The sequence below is a fragment of the Prionailurus bengalensis genome, chromosome C2, assembly GCF_016509475.1.
Source record: "Prionailurus bengalensis isolate Pbe53 chromosome C2, Fcat_Pben_1.1_paternal_pri, whole genome shotgun sequence".
NCBI classification, from domain to species: domain Eukaryota; kingdom Metazoa; phylum Chordata; class Mammalia; order Carnivora; family Felidae; genus Prionailurus; species Prionailurus bengalensis.
In genome coordinates this window covers 17,997,904-18,015,281 of record NC_057350.1, presented here as the reverse complement: position 1 = coordinate 18,015,281, position 17,378 = coordinate 17,997,904, and the positions used below count along the sequence as shown (strand labels likewise).

The 17,378-nt window shown below is 48.3% G+C and overlaps 1 protein-coding gene and 1 long non-coding RNA gene across 2 annotated transcripts; one reads left to right on the top strand and one right to left on the bottom strand.

Annotated features, from left to right (window-relative positions):
• Nucleotides 1-3,141: 3,141 nt before the first annotated feature.
• ADAMTS1 (ADAM metallopeptidase with thrombospondin type 1 motif 1) lies at nt 3,142-12,293 on the bottom strand. Its single transcript, XM_043593799.1, has 9 exons — nt 11,099-12,293; nt 9,090-9,436; nt 8,595-8,727; nt 8,146-8,313; nt 7,178-7,464; nt 6,738-6,924; nt 6,472-6,647; nt 5,366-5,541; nt 3,142-5,204 (listed from the first exon to the last, which is right to left on the bottom strand). Exons 1-9 carry the CDS (start codon nt 11,784-11,786, stop codon nt 4,505-4,507), a joined length of 2,862 nt encoding a protein of 953 aa, XP_043449734.1. The 5' UTR covers nt 11,787-12,293; the 3' UTR covers nt 3,142-4,504.
• Nucleotides 12,294-12,541: 248 nt separating this feature from the next.
• Nucleotides 12,542-16,512, top strand: LOC122491269. Its single transcript, XR_006299316.1, has 2 exons — nt 12,542-14,564; nt 16,279-16,512. It is a non-coding gene; the product is annotated as an uncharacterized LOC122491269 (long non-coding RNA).
• Nucleotides 16,513-17,378: the final 866 nt, after the last annotated feature.

Here is a 17,378-nt window from a genome sequence, read left to right as displayed (position 1 = left end):
ATCTCATCCCTCGAAGAATTATCTCCTCACCTCCCTCTGATTTCTTCCCAAATATCTCCTTATTGAAAAAGCTCTCCTGAATTAGTCAACAAAACATCACACTCCACCTCCTTCCCACCCCAGCAAGTGAATGTTTTATACTTTCTCTTAAGAGTAGTAAAACATAAAACGATAGTAATCCTAAGGAAAAAGAAACTACCATAGCCCAAAAATAATGCAAAATTAGAAACAAATCATTGTATACTAATTACAGACACTTACCCTTAGGCAATCTGACAAATACGAGGCAGCTGTAAGGAAAGGTTCAGGCTTCTGAATTAGGGAGACTGGAGCACACTGAACAAACAAACACCACATTAAGAACTTCCAAGACTGAGACCAAATGGAGACAAGTAGAGTGAGCGGGCACTGTGCGTGGTTCTGTGCTCAAGCAGGGGAGGGGCAGAGAGAGGAAGACACAGAATCCAAAGCAGGCTCCAGGCTCTGAGCCGTCAGCACAGAGCCCGACCTGGGGTTCGAACTCACAAACTGGGAGATCATGACCTGAGCGGAAGTTGGGCGCCCAACCGACTGAGCCACCCAGGCACCCCCCGCCCCGCCCCGTTCCCATTTCTCCTCACGCCCCGTGAAATTGTCCGTGTCACAGAAGTGTGTGTATGGCAAACAGGCCAAACTTCTATAGTGAGGTAGCTTTGGTCAATTTCCTTGACAGGTCGAGCACCACCAACCCTTCCTTACATTAATAATGTTTGTTTTTCTTTCTTTTGGAAAACCAATGAGATTAGCAAATTGTGTTGTGTATTCTTCCTCAGTCACATGAAGATCTGTGATAAATTAAACAAAGAGCAAAAGTTGGAAACGATTTTTGCCAATTTTTAAGCGAAAGCTCTGGTCCAAATGTTGTGCTCGCATGGTGGTTATTGACATGCTAGAAAGAGAAAGTGCCCGTTGAATGCTTTGAAAATTAGGTGCTTGGATTAGTATTGAACATCATGCTGGCTCATCATTTACACCTGCAACGTGAGTGAGCACAAAGTTTCCTCCTCTTCAGCAGGTGCCTGGTCAAACTCATGGGAACTAGATGCATGTTTTAAACTAAACTCTCTTTGCTGCCCACATGGAGTATCTTAAACTGCTCGTTTTATTGATAAAAAGAAAATCTTACCAGCAGAGGGCTGAAAAAAATAATGTGGCAGCCTACACAGTTGTTTGGCATTGCGTTGGACAATAAAGAGAATTCTGGAAAGTCTCTTGGCGGTTTTTATCTTCATGTCCTGAATTTCAGCCTTCTGCTTATCACATCCAATCAATGTAAGCCTTATTTATTTATTTATTTATTTAGAGAGAGACAGAGAGAGCAAAAGTGCAGAGGAGAAGGGCAGACAGAGAGAGAGAGAGAAAGAGAATCTTAAGCAGGCTTCATGCTCAGTGCGGAGCCCAAAGCGGGGCTCGATCCCACAACCTTGAGATTGACCTAAGCCCCAATCAGGAGTTGGACGGTCAACCTCTGGCACCACCCAGGCACCCCTAATGCAAGCTTTTGAAAAGAAACAAACCTCATTGGTGAATTAGGCAAGATCTACAAATGACTTCTTTATATTATGGGTCGTCACTTTAGGTATATTTATAGTATTGTATCAAATAGCTTCTACAGTAATTGAGGGTAAGGGCATTTCTTGTGTGTGTGCACCCCCCCACCTCACTCACTCTGGGAATTTGCGCCATAGTAATAATCAAGGCAAGTAAATAATGATGGAAGTTGGTGCAATGACCATGTTAGGCCATTGAACTGCGTGGCAAAATTCTATGTTTGAGTTCTATGGGAACAGGACTGGTTCCCCGCGTAAGAAGACTGGACTTTCACCTTTCAGTTCAGTGGCCAGTAGGTAGGAAAAAACTAAACCAGAGAAGACACGACTCTCCCCTCCCCGCCCTACTTTCTGACCTATGCACCTGGGCCCTGAGAATCTCATAATCAGTTTGCTCAGGGGAAGAAAGAGCACCGAGTAATTCTTGAGGGCAAATGGGAAATTATCATCTGAATCTGAAATTAGCATGTTATATAGAACTATTTGAGAAAACTAAGGAAGGTGAAAAAAAGGATGAAAATGTAATGTTGGAATTGTCTGTGGTTAACCACATAATCGGAGTCTCCTAGTAAATAAGCCATTTCCTGAGAGAAATGTAGTTATTTTGGAAGTGGTTTCAACTTTTAAAGTCATTGATGTGCCATTTAGTATTTAAATTACAGTGATTTACAAAAGGCCACCCAGAGTGGTCTGGATGTTCCAGGCTTTCTCCAAAACACCTCATGCATTCCTGAACAGCAAGTGGAACATTTGGAGAGCTTGGCTCACCACGCATGTGTAGCCCAAATGTAACTTCTGAAGCATCATTTTCTACTCAGCAGCTTACTTTCACAAATTTTACTCACATGGTATAATGGAAGAGACACAAATTCAAAATGCTTTTAGAACCCTACCTGGTCTCATTTATAATTTTTTTTAACGTTTACTTATTTTTGAGACAGAGAGAGACAGAGCACGAATGCGGGAGGGCCAGAGAGAGGAGGAGTCACAGAATTGGAAGCAAGCTCCAGGCTCTGAGCTATCAGCAGAGTCCCACCCGGGGCGCGAACTCACGGACCTCGAGATCATGACCTGAGCCGAAGTCCGACGCTTAACCCGACTGAGCCACCCAGGAGCCCCTTATTTATGTTACACATCAGCGGTCGGAAAACTGCCCACAGAACAAATTTGGCCCAGTTTTTGTAAATAAAGTTTTATTAGAGCACCACCATGCCCATTCATTTATGTTATGGTCTATGGCTGTTTTCACGCTACAACAGCACAGGAAAGTAGTTGTGACAGAGATGATCTGGCTCTTCGCAGAAAACATTTGCTAACCATCTGTGTATGTTATTGCATCAGTAGCAAAACCTATCAATCACTGAAGATATAATAGGGTTTTCTTTCTTTCTTTTCTTTTCTTTCTTTTTTTTTTTTGTAGCAATCACACACATCAAGGATCCATCAGGTACATTTCATTAGGACGAAATCTTATTTCTACACAATTTATCTTGTGCCTCGGATGTCCTTCCCGGGAGCGAATTCTCATTTAAACAAAATAGACACGCACACATTCAAAAAGTGTTCTTTTATTATTTCTAGTAACATATATTGTATAAATACTCTATTTTTATATGCCCTTTTACAAAAGCGATATAACTTAAAAGTTTTATCATTAGAAAGAAATGTATAAAAATAAATATGTTATTATAGGCATTTATTACCAACTATAGTCCTTCTTAGAAGGAACACACAAATACTTATGAAGTACATAGAATTTATAGTAACATATTTTACTATATACATATGGGAAAAAAAAAAGTCCTATTCTCTTTCATAGTAGAAGAGCTGAACAGACATTCACCAGGATATGACTGTTGGGCCAGCTGCTGGGGGTGGGCCTGCTACCCCTCAGGAGCCTCCCCACTGTGAGACTAGTGATCTCCATGTCCCCAAACACTGGGGATCCCACTCTACACGCCCCATCCTTATACTGGCATTACATCCTTTTGTGTGTGTGTGTGTGTGTGTGTGTGTGAGATCACCCGGTCCTTCTTGAGCCGTGAACCGGTTTTTGTTTTCTGTTTGTGTTTTCCACCCACATTCCAAAAGTAGGCTTGCATGAGGAGGAAAGAAGGTGGAAGGTTTGAGCTTATCCTGTCTCCTCTGACTTTCACTAGCGTCTGATTCATTGCTGCCTTTTTTTTTTTTTTCTAACTCCTTATAGACTTAACGCATTTTCACAAACACGTGGAATTGTTTCTTTGTCAAAATGACGTCACGGATGAAGACCCAGCAGTGGCACAGGACAGCGAAGACGGCGTTCCTTTTCAGTCACTTTATGTTGCAAAGCAGTTCTCTCACGGAGGACAGTCTTGCATTCTTAACTCTCAGTAGAGACGACGGCGGAAGTGTTCTCCGAAATCGTAGCAGCCGCGATCAATCAGCGCTGGCTGAAGATGCTATGGGCCCTCCTTTCTCCCTCCGTGGTTCGCGAGGTAAAGCAAGCCCTGTCTGCAACTGAAAGTCTCCTCTTTCTCCTGCTTTTCAGTTCCCAACCCGCACGGCACAAAGTATTTAATCATTTAATCGGTACCACAGCACGGGGATCGTGTACTCCTTAAACTAATTGTGACAACTGCGTCTATTTGTTTCTTACACTTGTCATAGATGTAACAAAAGGAATAATAATAATGCCCCGGGGCTTTATCATGCTATATCATTGCTCAGAGATTAATAACCCTCATTAGCTACCCTATCAGATTCGTAACTGGCAGGATATTCTGCCGATCTAACTTCTTTTCTACCTACCTCCACACTCCCAACTCCTTACCCTCTCTGTTCATCACCGGCAAGGTACACTGCATCCCTCCAGCCTTCTTGGTATCAGTGCACCAGCCCTTCCACACCTCATCCTCCCCTCAACGCTCCCCTGCTTAACTGCATTCTGCCATCGTACAGAAATCTATGTAATGCTTCGGTTTCTTGAAAGGATCGCAGCTCTCGTGAGACAACACCCCCCCGTCGTGGGACAGACATTGCAAGGTTCTCTTTTTGTAACCTTTCCCGCAAGTCTTGGAGCATGGTGACCAATCCCCCAGCTGCCAGTGGGGGCAAGGCACGTCCGCGCAGGGTCGGGTGCTGGCTGGCTTCACCTCCTTCGCACACTCCGAGGCGGGCTGCCCATTGATGTCTCGGCACTCCACCACTCTCCTCTGCCAACCCAGTCCGCATGACTTGGAACATTCGCCCCACTCTTCAATGACCCATTCTGAGAAGGTAGGGATGGCGTTGAAAGGTTCCTTCTTCTTCTTCACAAAATAGGTGTATTTGATTTTCGGGCGAAGGGCGTTGCCCACGGTGAGGACCTGGATGGTTATTGGCTCTTTGAGCGGGCTAAAGCTGCGGATTCTTTCCAACGCAGCGGAGGAACCACTGTACCTTAAGACGGTACCTTTGTAGGTAATGTCTTGCTCTAAAGTGGATAGAGTGAAGTCGCCGTTCAGGATATATGTGCCGTCAGCGGCTTTGATGGCAAGATAGCTGCCATTATTCCTGGACCCCCGGTGATTCCGTTGTTTCACCTCAATGTTTGTGGCTCCGGCAGGAATCGTGACGATGTCATGATATCCAGGTCTGCAGACAAGAAAAAACAAATATAAAACTGTCTCGGTCGCTGGCTAATTATAACACTCAGCTGGAAAACACGCAAATCGTTTGGAACGTCAGCTCTCCCAGACCTGTCAAGTTACCTCTACGTAACAAGATCTTTGGGAGTATGACGTTTCAAGACTTACTTTGCACTAGTAACCGATCCTGAGGTCTTCTTGCACGTAGATCCGTTTCCTCCACAAATACCACATTTGTCAAACTTCTTTTTGGAGTCTATGATACGATCGCAGCCAGCTTTGACACACTGTCCTTGCACGCAGACAGAGGTGGAATCGGGGCTACACGGGGTACCATCAACCACCTGGAGGAGGGAGAACACGTATCTGGTGTCACACGTGAGTCAACTCGGGAAAGAGCTGATGTTGCGATCATTACGGGAGATTTTCTCATGAACACAACGCCTCTGCTTTCCTGACCATCCTAACGAGAGGAGTGCTCTACACGTGGCACACGCGACCCTTCTGGGTGGCGTTTTCACTCCAGTAGATATAGGCGTCCGAAAATACTATACATTTTGATTACTTGTTTATTGACCTGTCTCACGTCTAGGTCACGGCAATGAAAGCAGAGCCGGTCCACCTGCATACTGCGGTACGCTCAGTGCCTAGAATAATTCCCGCCAATTGCAGATGCTGAGTTAAGTCAGCTGTTGCCCGTTGAAGCCGCAACCGGGAAATATTTTCACAGCCTACAGTGATAATGGCACATGATAATCCAAGCAACATTCGTTTCGTTGTTCTTAAATCTCAGAACCAGATTTATCCCCGCAGCAAAACAGCAAAACGATGCTTCTACTAGTTCAACGTACGTTCTCAAACACAAGTGTTATCGACGCCAGACTTCCTTTTAATAAGTCCATTTGCACACGTTACCGCTAATCACCGGTCACAAGAACTGTGCTCCATGCTAATGCTATTTTCCAAAAGCGCTGTCAGGCTGCCATGCTAATACGCAATTTATCTGACCATAAAGGCCTTTTCTCTGCATACCAGAGTAATAACAAGCAATGCTAAGAATCCTAAGTGCCTGATTCGGGCTTCGTTCACAACTGGAAAACGATGCCACACTCAAAAGAAGGTGGTGGGCAACGTGTCTAGAACAAAAAGGAGATCCGATTTGAAAATCGAACACGTTGGGATGTGAATTCATGCAACTGCATCAGAGGCTGCATGAAAAGGTTGCAGCCCAAGACCTCGTTTCTTGGGCAACAAGTATGGATCGAAGTAAGTACCTTGGGCTGCAGAACGAAGAAGAAGCCAATGCCTTTGGCTTGACAGATGAGCTTGCATCTGTCCTTCGGCGAGACGCCGGCATACTTGGGTGTCCACTCCACCGCGGGCCCGCTCCCGAAGGAAACCTTAGAAAACTCGTTGTGTGCCTCACACTGTTCCTCTCTAAATGTTTTTCCTGGGAAGAAAATGATATCATGACGTCATCGGTTCTCAACCCTCGCCTGCCTGCTCGCGGGCGCATCAGTCGCCACCCGCTTCTACTCACCGTTGTTATCCGGACAGTCTTCGATGTTACAGGACCTGTAGCGCACGCGCTTGCCTTCACAGTACTTCCCTCCGTTTTTGGGGACCGGGTTGTCACATTCCCTCATGGTGTACTGAACTCCTCCGCCACAGGTTCTCGAACAGTCTCCCCAGGGTCCCCACGGCCCCCAGCTTCCATGAACAGGAGTCTGCATGGGGACACAAATGATCAGCATTAGAACTCTTTACGGAACTCTTTTTAGGCAACGAACGAGAAAAGTTAAGAGATGAAGAATCCGTTGTAAAAACCATCTGTCTTGTGTCCTCCCCTCCCCACCCCGCCCCCATCAAAGGACACAGACAGGGGCGCCTATCGTGCAATCAAATGTTTTAGCATCGGACTGCTCCTTCCAATTCCGAATCTTAAAGGCGTAGGCGCGTGCGGTGACAGGCAAAACTCACATGGAAATGCATCTTGTCCGTCTTGTTCACACACTTGCCGTTCAGACACCATTTCCCTTCTCCACAGCTGGTGCCGTCCGCCCAAGGGAAGTGTTTCGTTTGGCACACCAGCAACCCGCCAGAGGTGCCCGTGCACCACAGGGTCGTACAAGTGCTGGCTGCATCCAGGCAGTGCTTGGACTCTTCCCCAAACGTAAACTGGCACTGCCGGTTGGCATCGTACAAGGTCCCCGGGAGATCGGAGGGAAGCTGGAGGGGGCTCTGGGGCTTGTCCATCAAACATTCCCCTGCAAAGGAAATGCCGGCCAATATTAAAGAGCGGTGACTGCAAACAGACAGAAGGTAGATCAGTTTCAGAACACGGTTACCGTAAGAAATCACAGAGAGCAGAGTGATTTGAAAACTAGAGCTCCTGGGGAAAACGCCAGCGAAGAGTTAAATAATTTGTAAGATACTGTCCTCCAAAGGGGATTTCTGCATTAACAGTGACAGGAAATTACCGTTCTGCTAAAAAGCTCAAATTAATGCACTTTTAGGAGCTACTCGGCCAGAAGCACTGTCATTTACTGGGAATTAAGATCCAAAAATGTATGCTCGTGGGGCGCCTGGGTGGCTCAGTCGGTTAAGCACCCGACTTCGGCTCAGGTCCTGATCTCACAGTTTGTGAGTTCCGAGCCCGGCGTCGGGCTCTGTGCTGACAGCTCAGAGCCTGGAGCCTGCTTCGGATTCCGCGCCTCCCTCTTCTCTGTCTGCCCTGCTCATGCTCTCCTTCCCCCTCTCGCCCAAAAAATAAATAAAAATTAAAAAAAAATAAAAAGTAAAATAAAAATGTATGCTCTTGACAACGAAAGCAATTTGGAAGAAGGGGAAATAAAAAAGCACACAAAAGAAAGAAGGGACTGGTTTAACTAGAATCTTACATGTGGAAGGCTGGATAACATCTAGAAAGAGTAGCTGCAGCATCTTACCATGACCATTATCTAGGAATGATGTAATCATGTAGGCACTGCAGGGAGACCAAGGCTGGTTGTGGTTCAAGTTGGAAAGCATTGACGCCATCATGTGGGAATTCTGGTCGACGCCATTCATGCTGGCACACTGCTTTGCATCATCGTGTGGCATGTTAAACACGTGGCCTAAGAAGCAATCCAAAACCCACATCAAAATACAGCACTTCCCCCCCCCCCCCCCCAATCAGGGATTCACTTGTCCTGAAGTGATTATTTCTAGAAGAAGAAATGTATTTTGGAAACAATCGAGCTTGGGCCCGATACGTCTATGTCTTACAAGGCGCAGACAAATAGGTAAATTTCCAAATGTCAGGATCTCATACTATGTTATTTTGAAACCTGTTAAGGCTGGCCACGGTCCGAAGAGTGGGAAAAGAGGACTTCATTCCCACCCTGAAACGACTTACCTAGTTCATGAGCCGTGGTGAAGGCAGCTTGCAAGCCATCGTCTTCTATGACCGAACAGCTTCTGGTGGGATCACATATAGTTCCGACATCAGCCATCCCAAGGGTGTCACATGTCTGCGCCCCACACAAGTCCTAAAAGAAGCAAACGTAGGTCCTTATGCCTAGGAACAGAGAGCGCGAACCTTGCGACCTCACTTTTGGCAACAGGTATCTTCCCGTTCGTATTGGGAGCATTTACATTCGCCGCCACCGAGCTGTCCAAATCTGGGGACTCCTCTGAAGATTTTTCTCTACTGCTATTCAAACAGGACTGTGGGACTTGAGCTAGTAAAATTATGGAGGCCGTAAGGAAAACTGACCACGTTAGCCAATTAAAAGAATGCAAGTCAAGGGCACTGGCGAAATGCCTCATCCGCGTCTCTAGGTTCCGGTGCTGCCGGGGCCCCCCCCCCCCCCCCCCCCCCCCCCCCCCCCCCGCCGGAGGGCAGTCATACCTGTCTGGTGAAGAGAATAGCGGTGTCATAGTGCTCCCCGTGCCGGTCACTGGGCGGGTTGTGCTGCTTCTGCCAGTTACAGAAGTTCCGCAGAGTGAGGGCAGCATTGGAAGTCACCTCGGGCCCCTTCTGTTCCTCGTAGATGACCAGGATCTTCACTACCACCAGACTCACGGAGTTCCGGATGCTGGGGTGTTTGTAGAGCCTGGCTGCTACCGAGAACAAGGTGAGAAGGTAGTGCTTCAGACCATTGCCGTGGAACTCTGCCATGGACTGGTCGGCCACCAGCATAGTTTCCACGTAGCGGTGACTGGACACAAATCGCTTCTTTCTCACGCTCCCAGCGCCTGTAAAGAAACAGAAAAGGTAGTTTGCTCAGGGCCATTCTGGCCGGGAATAGCTACCATCCCAGAGTATATAAGGAAAGCCTAAGCAGTCAAAGCAAACAAAATAAAAATATACCTGGGACCACAATAACAAAAATAGTTGCATCTCTTTTCGCTGCAAATGTTATTTTTAAGGCTTTCTCCTTTACTTTATTTTCTCTCTTTCTCTTTTCTGTTCCCCTGCCTCTTAAATAAAAAAGGCCATGTGAGCCACTCAGGGTTCAGGCTTTTTTTTGGGGGGGGGGCGGTGAGGAGGATTTCTTTTGTCCTCCTGGAAGTCCTACAGTCTGCACAAGGCAGTATGGACATCATCCTACCCAGCTGCAGTAAAAACTTGGAGCAAAGGCAGCAGGCAGAGAGCCCCTGAGTCACTCTTTCACAGGCCAGGACTCAAATCCTGAATGAGATCATCGGACTCCACGTGGAAGGCCCAGGGCAGGGCTGAACTGCGCTGCTCTGCTGTCTCATTCCAGGGGTCCTGGGGGGGGGGGAGGGGGAGTGTTCTGCTCTTGCCAAATCCGGGCACGAGGACCACCCACTCTGCCCAGCAGCCTGTCGTCCCATTCCCACTGCCCCAGGGAAATAAGTCCCTGCCTTGACCCGGGGGGGGGGGGGGGGTGGACATTTGATTATTTAGAAAAGAGCCTTCTGACTCCTGACGGAAAGCCGGACCCCAGGGAAGTCCCAAACTGGACGCCGACCACGTAACTGCTTCAAGGAGCAGATGTCCACGGGGAAAGCGGAAATTCGAAAACAAGCCACGTGAGAAAGTTAAGGAAGAAAAAAAAAAGGCACCAAAGTGACAGGATGAAGAGAAGGAGACAGTAAGCACCGCACACAACTCAAGAGCCAGGGTGAAGCGTAGCAGGAAGGATCAGCAGTGACTAACACGCAAGAGTGCAAGAGAGCAGAATTTTGGCCGCGAGAGGGAGCGCAAACTGGGAGGCCGGGTGGGAGGCGCGGGGAGGCGGGGCCAGCTGGGCAAAGACCTCCCAAGCAGGTTCTGCAGAGGGGCCGGGCCGCCGCCAGCCGGTCGGGGTCAGCCTCTTTAAGAGGGAAGGGGGAGCAGGCCGAGGCCAGCAGGACAGAGATCCCAGCGCAGCTGTCCAGGCGTGCGGGTTGCGCACTGCTAGGTCACCGTCGCTCCTCCACCCTCCATCTCCGCCCTCCCCCCGGCGCAGGGCGCGCGCACAGGCAGCGGTTGCAAAACTCAGCGCAAAGTTGCAACCCGACCAAAGAACACATGCACAGTCGTTAAAAAGAAACGATCAGGACGGAAAGAAGTCACACACGCTCACACTAGACTAAGGTGGAAAGGAGTTGGGTTACCAACTCTTCCCTTCCCCGTCGAGACGCTTCGCCTTAGCAGAAAATCGCTGCTCTGCCCGGCCTCTCTTGACCATTCATTATTCGGGCCAACGGGATTCGGTTCTAGCCGGGTTGGATTCGTTCACCAACCCAAACCTCAAGCCACATTCCTCCACACCAGGCCCGCGTCCAGTCCGCAGACGCATGTTCCTGCCTGCGAACAGGAGTTGACCCTCCACACGCGCCGCTCAGAGACAGTGGGGAGAGGGGGATGAATGGAGAGGCGAGTGAGAGCACCTCTTCTGCGACTGATACCTGTCGGCTGTCCCGCCCGCTGCGGCGCGGGGTCCCGCGGCGGCCACTGCGTCCCGGCGTCCTCGTCCTCTGGCCCCGCGCCCCCGGCGAGCTGGGTCTCGTCGTCCGTGACCCCGCACTTGGCGCCGTCGCCGCCCCGCTGCCTCCGCCGCAGGAGATGGAACTGGGGCCGCTCCGGCGGCTCCTCCCCGGCAGCGGCGGCGGCGGCGGCGGGGGCCAGGCCCGCGGTGGCGGCGGCGGGCGCGGGCTGGATGAAGTACTCCTCGCCCTGCAGGTAGAAGGCGCCGCTCACGCCCTCGCAGAGGCTGAGAGCGGCGGCCGAGCCGGAGTCGCCGTTCACGGTGCCGGAGTAGAAGCAGTGCGTCAGGTCGCCGGCGGGGTCCGGACGCAGCGCGTCGGGCCCGGGCCTGCGCCCCACGGTCTGCAGCGTGAAACCCGGCGCCAGGAAGCCGCGGTCGGGCTGCAGCTCTAGGTGCAGCTGCCGGCCGAAGGCGTCCAGGCGGAGGTGCGTGGTCGCGTGTCCCGGCGCGCGCTCCAAGTCCGGCAGCACCAGCTCCTCGTCTTCCTCGGCGGGGCGCCCGCGCGCACCCGGCACGAGCAGCAGCAGCGCCGAGGCCGCCGCGAGCAGTAGCAGCGCGGGCGCAGGCTGGGTGCCCCGAGGCCGCCGCGCCAGCTTCGCGTTCCCCATGTCGCTGCCTCCCGTGCGCCTTCGGAACCCCGCGGGGACGGCTCGCTGCACCCGAGTCCCGGGAGGCACCGCGCGCCTCAGTGGACGGAGAGAGAGGGCTATTGTTCGGGTCGGGAGCGCGGAGCCTTGCTGGCTTCGCTCTGGGTTGTTACAGTGACTGTTATTCTTTGAAAGTGAGCGCAGAGCCGGCGGTGGACAGGACTCGCGGAGTCCCCGGGAAGGAGGCGCTGCAGTTCTGCGGGCGCGCGGGAAGTTTTTCTTCTAGCGCAGAGTTGGAGGCACCGCGCGGCAGGGGCTGGCCGGGAGGCTGCTGCAGGGACAAGAAGTGCCCCGGGACGCCTCCGGGCCAGGGGGGCAACGGGCAACGCGAGGACCGGTGCCTGGAGCCCCTCTTCGGTCTCCGCCTTGGCCGCGGGGCTTGGCTCTGCGCACCACAAGGTCCTCTCGGCCCTACAGCGCGCCCTGGCTTTGCAGTGGCCCCTGACTTGGAGCCGCTCTCCAGCGAGTGCAAGAACCAGGCAACCCGGGTTGCCCTTTTATAGTCTCCAACATGTCTCCACCTCCCTTCCCCCTTCTTCCTCCCTCTTGGCCGCCTTTCCATCCCAGAGACACCGCCCCCTAAACTCTGTCGGTGCTAAACCGCGCTCAGCGCCGCAGGCCGGGGCGGGGGAGGGGGACTGCCTCCGCGTTGGCTGGGCGCCAAGGGCTCGTCAATCTGGGGGCGGAAGACGCAGGAGGGGCGCTGTGACCAGCACTTTGTGCGTCTGGGGTTGCTGCGGGGAGAAGGTACTCCCTTCCATTGCGCCTTCCCCCTCGCTAGCTTCCCGGACCACTCTCCCTTCTCGCTGCCCTTGTGCGGGAGCGCAGCTCGCGCGCTGGGCTGCAGTTCCCAGAAGGGACGGTGGGGGTGGAGGGCAGAGTCCCTTCTCCAAGATTTCCCTGCCCGGGGGCTGTCACTGGGCCGCCTCCCTTTGCCAACCCCTCCCGCAGCCCATTACTCCCCAGTTTGTACGATGAGCCGGGACTGCCCTTTCTAGAAAAATACCTCACCCCACCTCCACCTCCCTGGCCCTCCTGGGCGGGTTTATGCTGTTTGCTCTCTCTTCGCCCCAACATTGCTCGGGTAAGCTTGTTTGGGTCAGTGCCAACCTGGAAAGCATGCCTGGGGTCAGGGGGACACTTCCCAAGCCCTAGATTTTAAAATGCGTTCGCATTGACCTTTATCTCTACCCTGCCATCCCCTGCCTTAGCGACTTCTCTTTGGGGACCAGGCTCACACTTCCGGAATAGGTGATCTGGAACGCGTTTCAATTCCCTGGAGCCTTAAGGGAGGGACTTGGGCTTTCTCTTCTTCATTCCACAAATAATCAACTCCCGCCCAGTCTGCCTTCTTTTCCCTAATAGCTGCTGCCGAACGTAGGCCGGGCTGGCGGAAACGTCAAGGAACCCCACTTTTCCACCCAGGGGCCAGCGGGACCGCCGGGGCTACAAAGTGTGCTGTGGGGAAATTAGGAAGTTGGCTCTCTTCCCTGACCCCCTCCCTCCTCTTCCCACCAGGAAGGGAACAGGCTGCATTCGTGTTCTGAAAGCAAGCGCTGCAGAGCCCTTCCACCTCCTTAGGTCCCAAGGAAAAGCTGAGCCTCTCTTCCATCGATAACGAGGGAGGGAGGGGCTCAATGACACAGAGGAAGGAAATGTTTCATAATGCTTCCACAGGCGGAAAACCAGGGGACAATGGTGAGAACGGCCGCCGCAGTCCCGGGGCAGACCCGTGTCCCTCTCGCGCGCGCTCCCACTTCCTCGCCCGGTGTCCTGTCTGGCCGCCCCTGCCCCTCGATTTTCACCAAGTTTTGTGTCAGCTCCTTCCTCACTCCTCCCCAGACCTTCCCAATTTCATTCTGCCCCAGCCAGAAGCGCCCCCCACCCCCCAGTCCTCCAACACACCCCTCTTCCAACTTTTGCTTTCAGAATTCTTTCCAACTTCCTCTACTCTCCGAGTTCTAGGTTGCCTGCTGGAAAAAAAAAAACACACACACACACACACAAACACAAAAACCCTGCTTGCCACTCTTTAGGAAAGATCCCATGAGAAAGAAAGGCAAGGAGAAGCAGAAACACTTCACTCTTAGAGGGTCATAACCGCTGGCCCTACACCCTTAGGAATGTTTGCATTCTGGAATGTAATTTTCCTTTCCTAAGGTCAGGGTCACAGTTACACGCTGAATGGTCAACTCAAGAATTACATGTTTTATTAGCAGCTTAAAGTATGTCAATGGCCAATTTCCACCCTGTCTTTGCTCTTGCATTTTCCCACCAGCTGACAATGTGACAGTGTTTTCTGCCTGCTTCCTTTCACCCAGCCTCCCTTCCCAGCCCTCTCTCCCTCCATCCCATTTCTCCTTCAAAGTTAGTGTCCACCTATACTCATGAGCGGCCTCATTCGTTTCTCCTTTGTGTAGCCTGACTTTCTGTTCACCTTGGAACTAAGCAATTCACTTCCCTCTGCTTCAGGGCGTCATTTCCCATTCAAACATCCCTACTCTCTGGTTTGGTGTCTAGACTTTCTTCCTCTTCTCCTTCTTCTCTTTCTTCTTCTCCTACATTTCCCTCCTCTGTTCCAGTAGTTGTTAGATGTGCCCTCCTTTAATGATTTCAACTCACTTGTTCTTTCATTCTAGGCAGAAGAAAGGTAAGATACTTGAGAGAACATTTGAAGAAAAGTCATTTTACACTTGCAAGATATTGACTATGGAATCATGAAAACATGATGGCAAAGCCGTGAGTAAATTTTGATACCCCTTGCATAGAGGAGGGTTCTGGAAACAATATATGGTGGTCAGAAGGTGGGGCCTCAAACTGGTTTTGAGATGAAAATTTCAGATACTTGAGGTGGCCCAGGAATAAAAGACGCACAAGAGCTGTCAGGTTCAGTGTGATTCCCTTGAACTGGGGCAGGATGGGAAATGTGTCTTTTTTTTTTTTTTATAAAAAATCATGTAATGCATTTCCAACTTTTAACTCTCTTACATAAAACTTGGCTTTTAAAATATATTTGTGCAAGCTTGGCCTTTGGTTTCTTTCTGCCTCCAGTGGGGTTCTCGTTGGAAGTCTGTTTAATTCAAGGCATACATTTCTAATCTTGAATGGTTTACTTCAAATCCACTACAATTTTTGCAGATTTCATGTTGTATATACAAATAGAGCTGAAAAAACAGAGAGCTAGCGGCAAAAGAATGGCCAGGAACATGGCTTTTTTATTCACTGGGTCTCTCTCCAGATTTCTGTTCTTTTGCATAATGACTCCAATCTGTTGTGCACCTGTAGTTCTGGGAAATGATTCTTTTTTAATCGCTTCAACAGAGGCATGGATGTAGATGTTGCCAATTACTAAGCTTGAAAAACTCCATCCATGCTCAGGAGAACATTTAATCTACTTGCTTTTTTGTTTTTAAAGACCAGAACTCTGTTCAGGCCTTTGTGGTGTTACACAAACATGCACATATAACACAGAAGCATGCTTATAAACAAAACTGTGGATTGAAAAAATACTTTACTATAGAAACAAGACCAAAGGAATCAAATTTGTACACGGCACTAGTAAAAGCGACATGTGATTGTGGATCCTTGTCAGTAAGCTTTGCACCACCACCCATAAAATGTTTGCTCCTTAATTTGAACATGCACCCAACGCTTACGTACCGAATTCACTCTTACCGTTTATCTGGTTTTGTCTTTATGAAATATGTATGCGCCTGTAGAAACATAAATCTTGGTATGTCCTAATTTATAGACCTTAACCAGTTTTTATTATTTGCAGAGATGACCCCCAAGAGTTAAAATATTTGACATAAAAATATTTTTTACAATTAACAGTTTGACCTTTTCAAAGCATTCACGTCTTCTATTAACAGAGAAAAAAAAGTTTCGTGCATTTTAAAGTAAAAGAAATACACAAGTATTAATTTTATTTATACTTTACATGTTTGTATGTATTTCATTTTTTCATGTACTCCAGGCACAATAGTCTATTCATAATTTTCAAGAAGTCTATACCAAATTAAGTATTCCACAAGTAGCCATGAAATGAAGGAATCTGGTAAAATACATGAGCTGTTAGCGTTGTTTTAGTGGAAATGTTGTGTACAGAAAAAATTAATGTACGTAGCTCATAAACATGTAATGCTGTTCATATTTTCATACCACAGGATTTACCAAGTAGAAAAGGAAAGATGTTTAGCATTCGTGCTTTTGGGGGGAACATATGGCCTAAAGTAATATTGGACAAATGGATATTTTAGGTGATCATAAATGAGAAAATAGATAGAAAACATCTATTTTAAGCCGGTTATATACCCAGAAATACAACACTATTGAAAACAGAAAAATTACTGTAAATTGCATTTGGACTTAAAATAGCTATGACCTCAAAGCCATGCATTTGCAAGAACTGAAAAGAGTGTGCTGTGTCTAATCCACTCCCCTTGTTTGACAGATGTGGAACTTCGCCTCCGAGAGGTTAAGTGACTGGCCTTACATTGTAGCCAACTGAGGACCTAGAAATAACTCTGGCTCATAATTTTTCATCAAATGCCTTTTGGAATTGTAACTAACTAGTTGCTCTGGTAGGTAAGTATGCTGTCAGATCCGTGATTGCTGTTGTTTCCAATGATTAAATTTTAACCATTCTAACTAGGAATTTTCTGGCAATAAAAAATGTCCACCTTAAGAGATCCCCGGCCTTTAGTACTTCATTTTTGGTCCACGAGGTGGCGACGTTCTACAACAAATGATGTTTTCAGCTGTTTTGTTTGTTTTTTGTTTTTTGTTTTTTTCTTAATAGTTCAAGGCTGGAATGTGTAGTTTTTACATCTTTCCAATCCTATTTGATAATTTTTCATACAATTTTCTCTTACCTTTTGGCATCATGGAAAATATCTTTTAAATATTGTAACTTAAATGTATTTACATCTTTAAAATAATAATAAAATGCCTTTTTATTTTTAATCAATGGCTTTTAATGGCTTTTTAATCAATGTAGCTCTATTAGCTTAAACCAAAAACCAGTGAGCCTTTAAAAAAAGAAAACTACTTCTGAGAAGATAATACCATAGGTCACTTTCATTCGTCACATTTGAGGACTTTTTTCAGTTCAAATGAAAAGAGCGTAGACATTGCAATTTACTAAAATAAAAATTCATTTATTCATTAAGCAAAAGTTAAGTGCCTAAGTCTGGTCAGTATACGTGAATACTTGACTGTCAATACTAAAGTTGAATACTTGCTAAAGTTAAATGCTAAAGTTAACTCATTTGCTTGGTTTAGAGATTTTCCTTGGCAACAAAAAAGAACATCAAGTGCAAAAGTCTAAGAAAATAAGAAAATGTTCTACCACCAGGTGGTGATAAACGATAAAATTTAAAATCACTCAAGTATGAGTACTTCAAGCAGATGTTTGACTACCCCAAATACAAGTGACTTCCAAATGTCACATAAATTTAGAATTGTATTATGAGGATATTTTATGACTTGAAATAAATTAATATTAACATAATATTTCCAGTTGAATAAATTCTGGAATTAGAAGCAGACAAT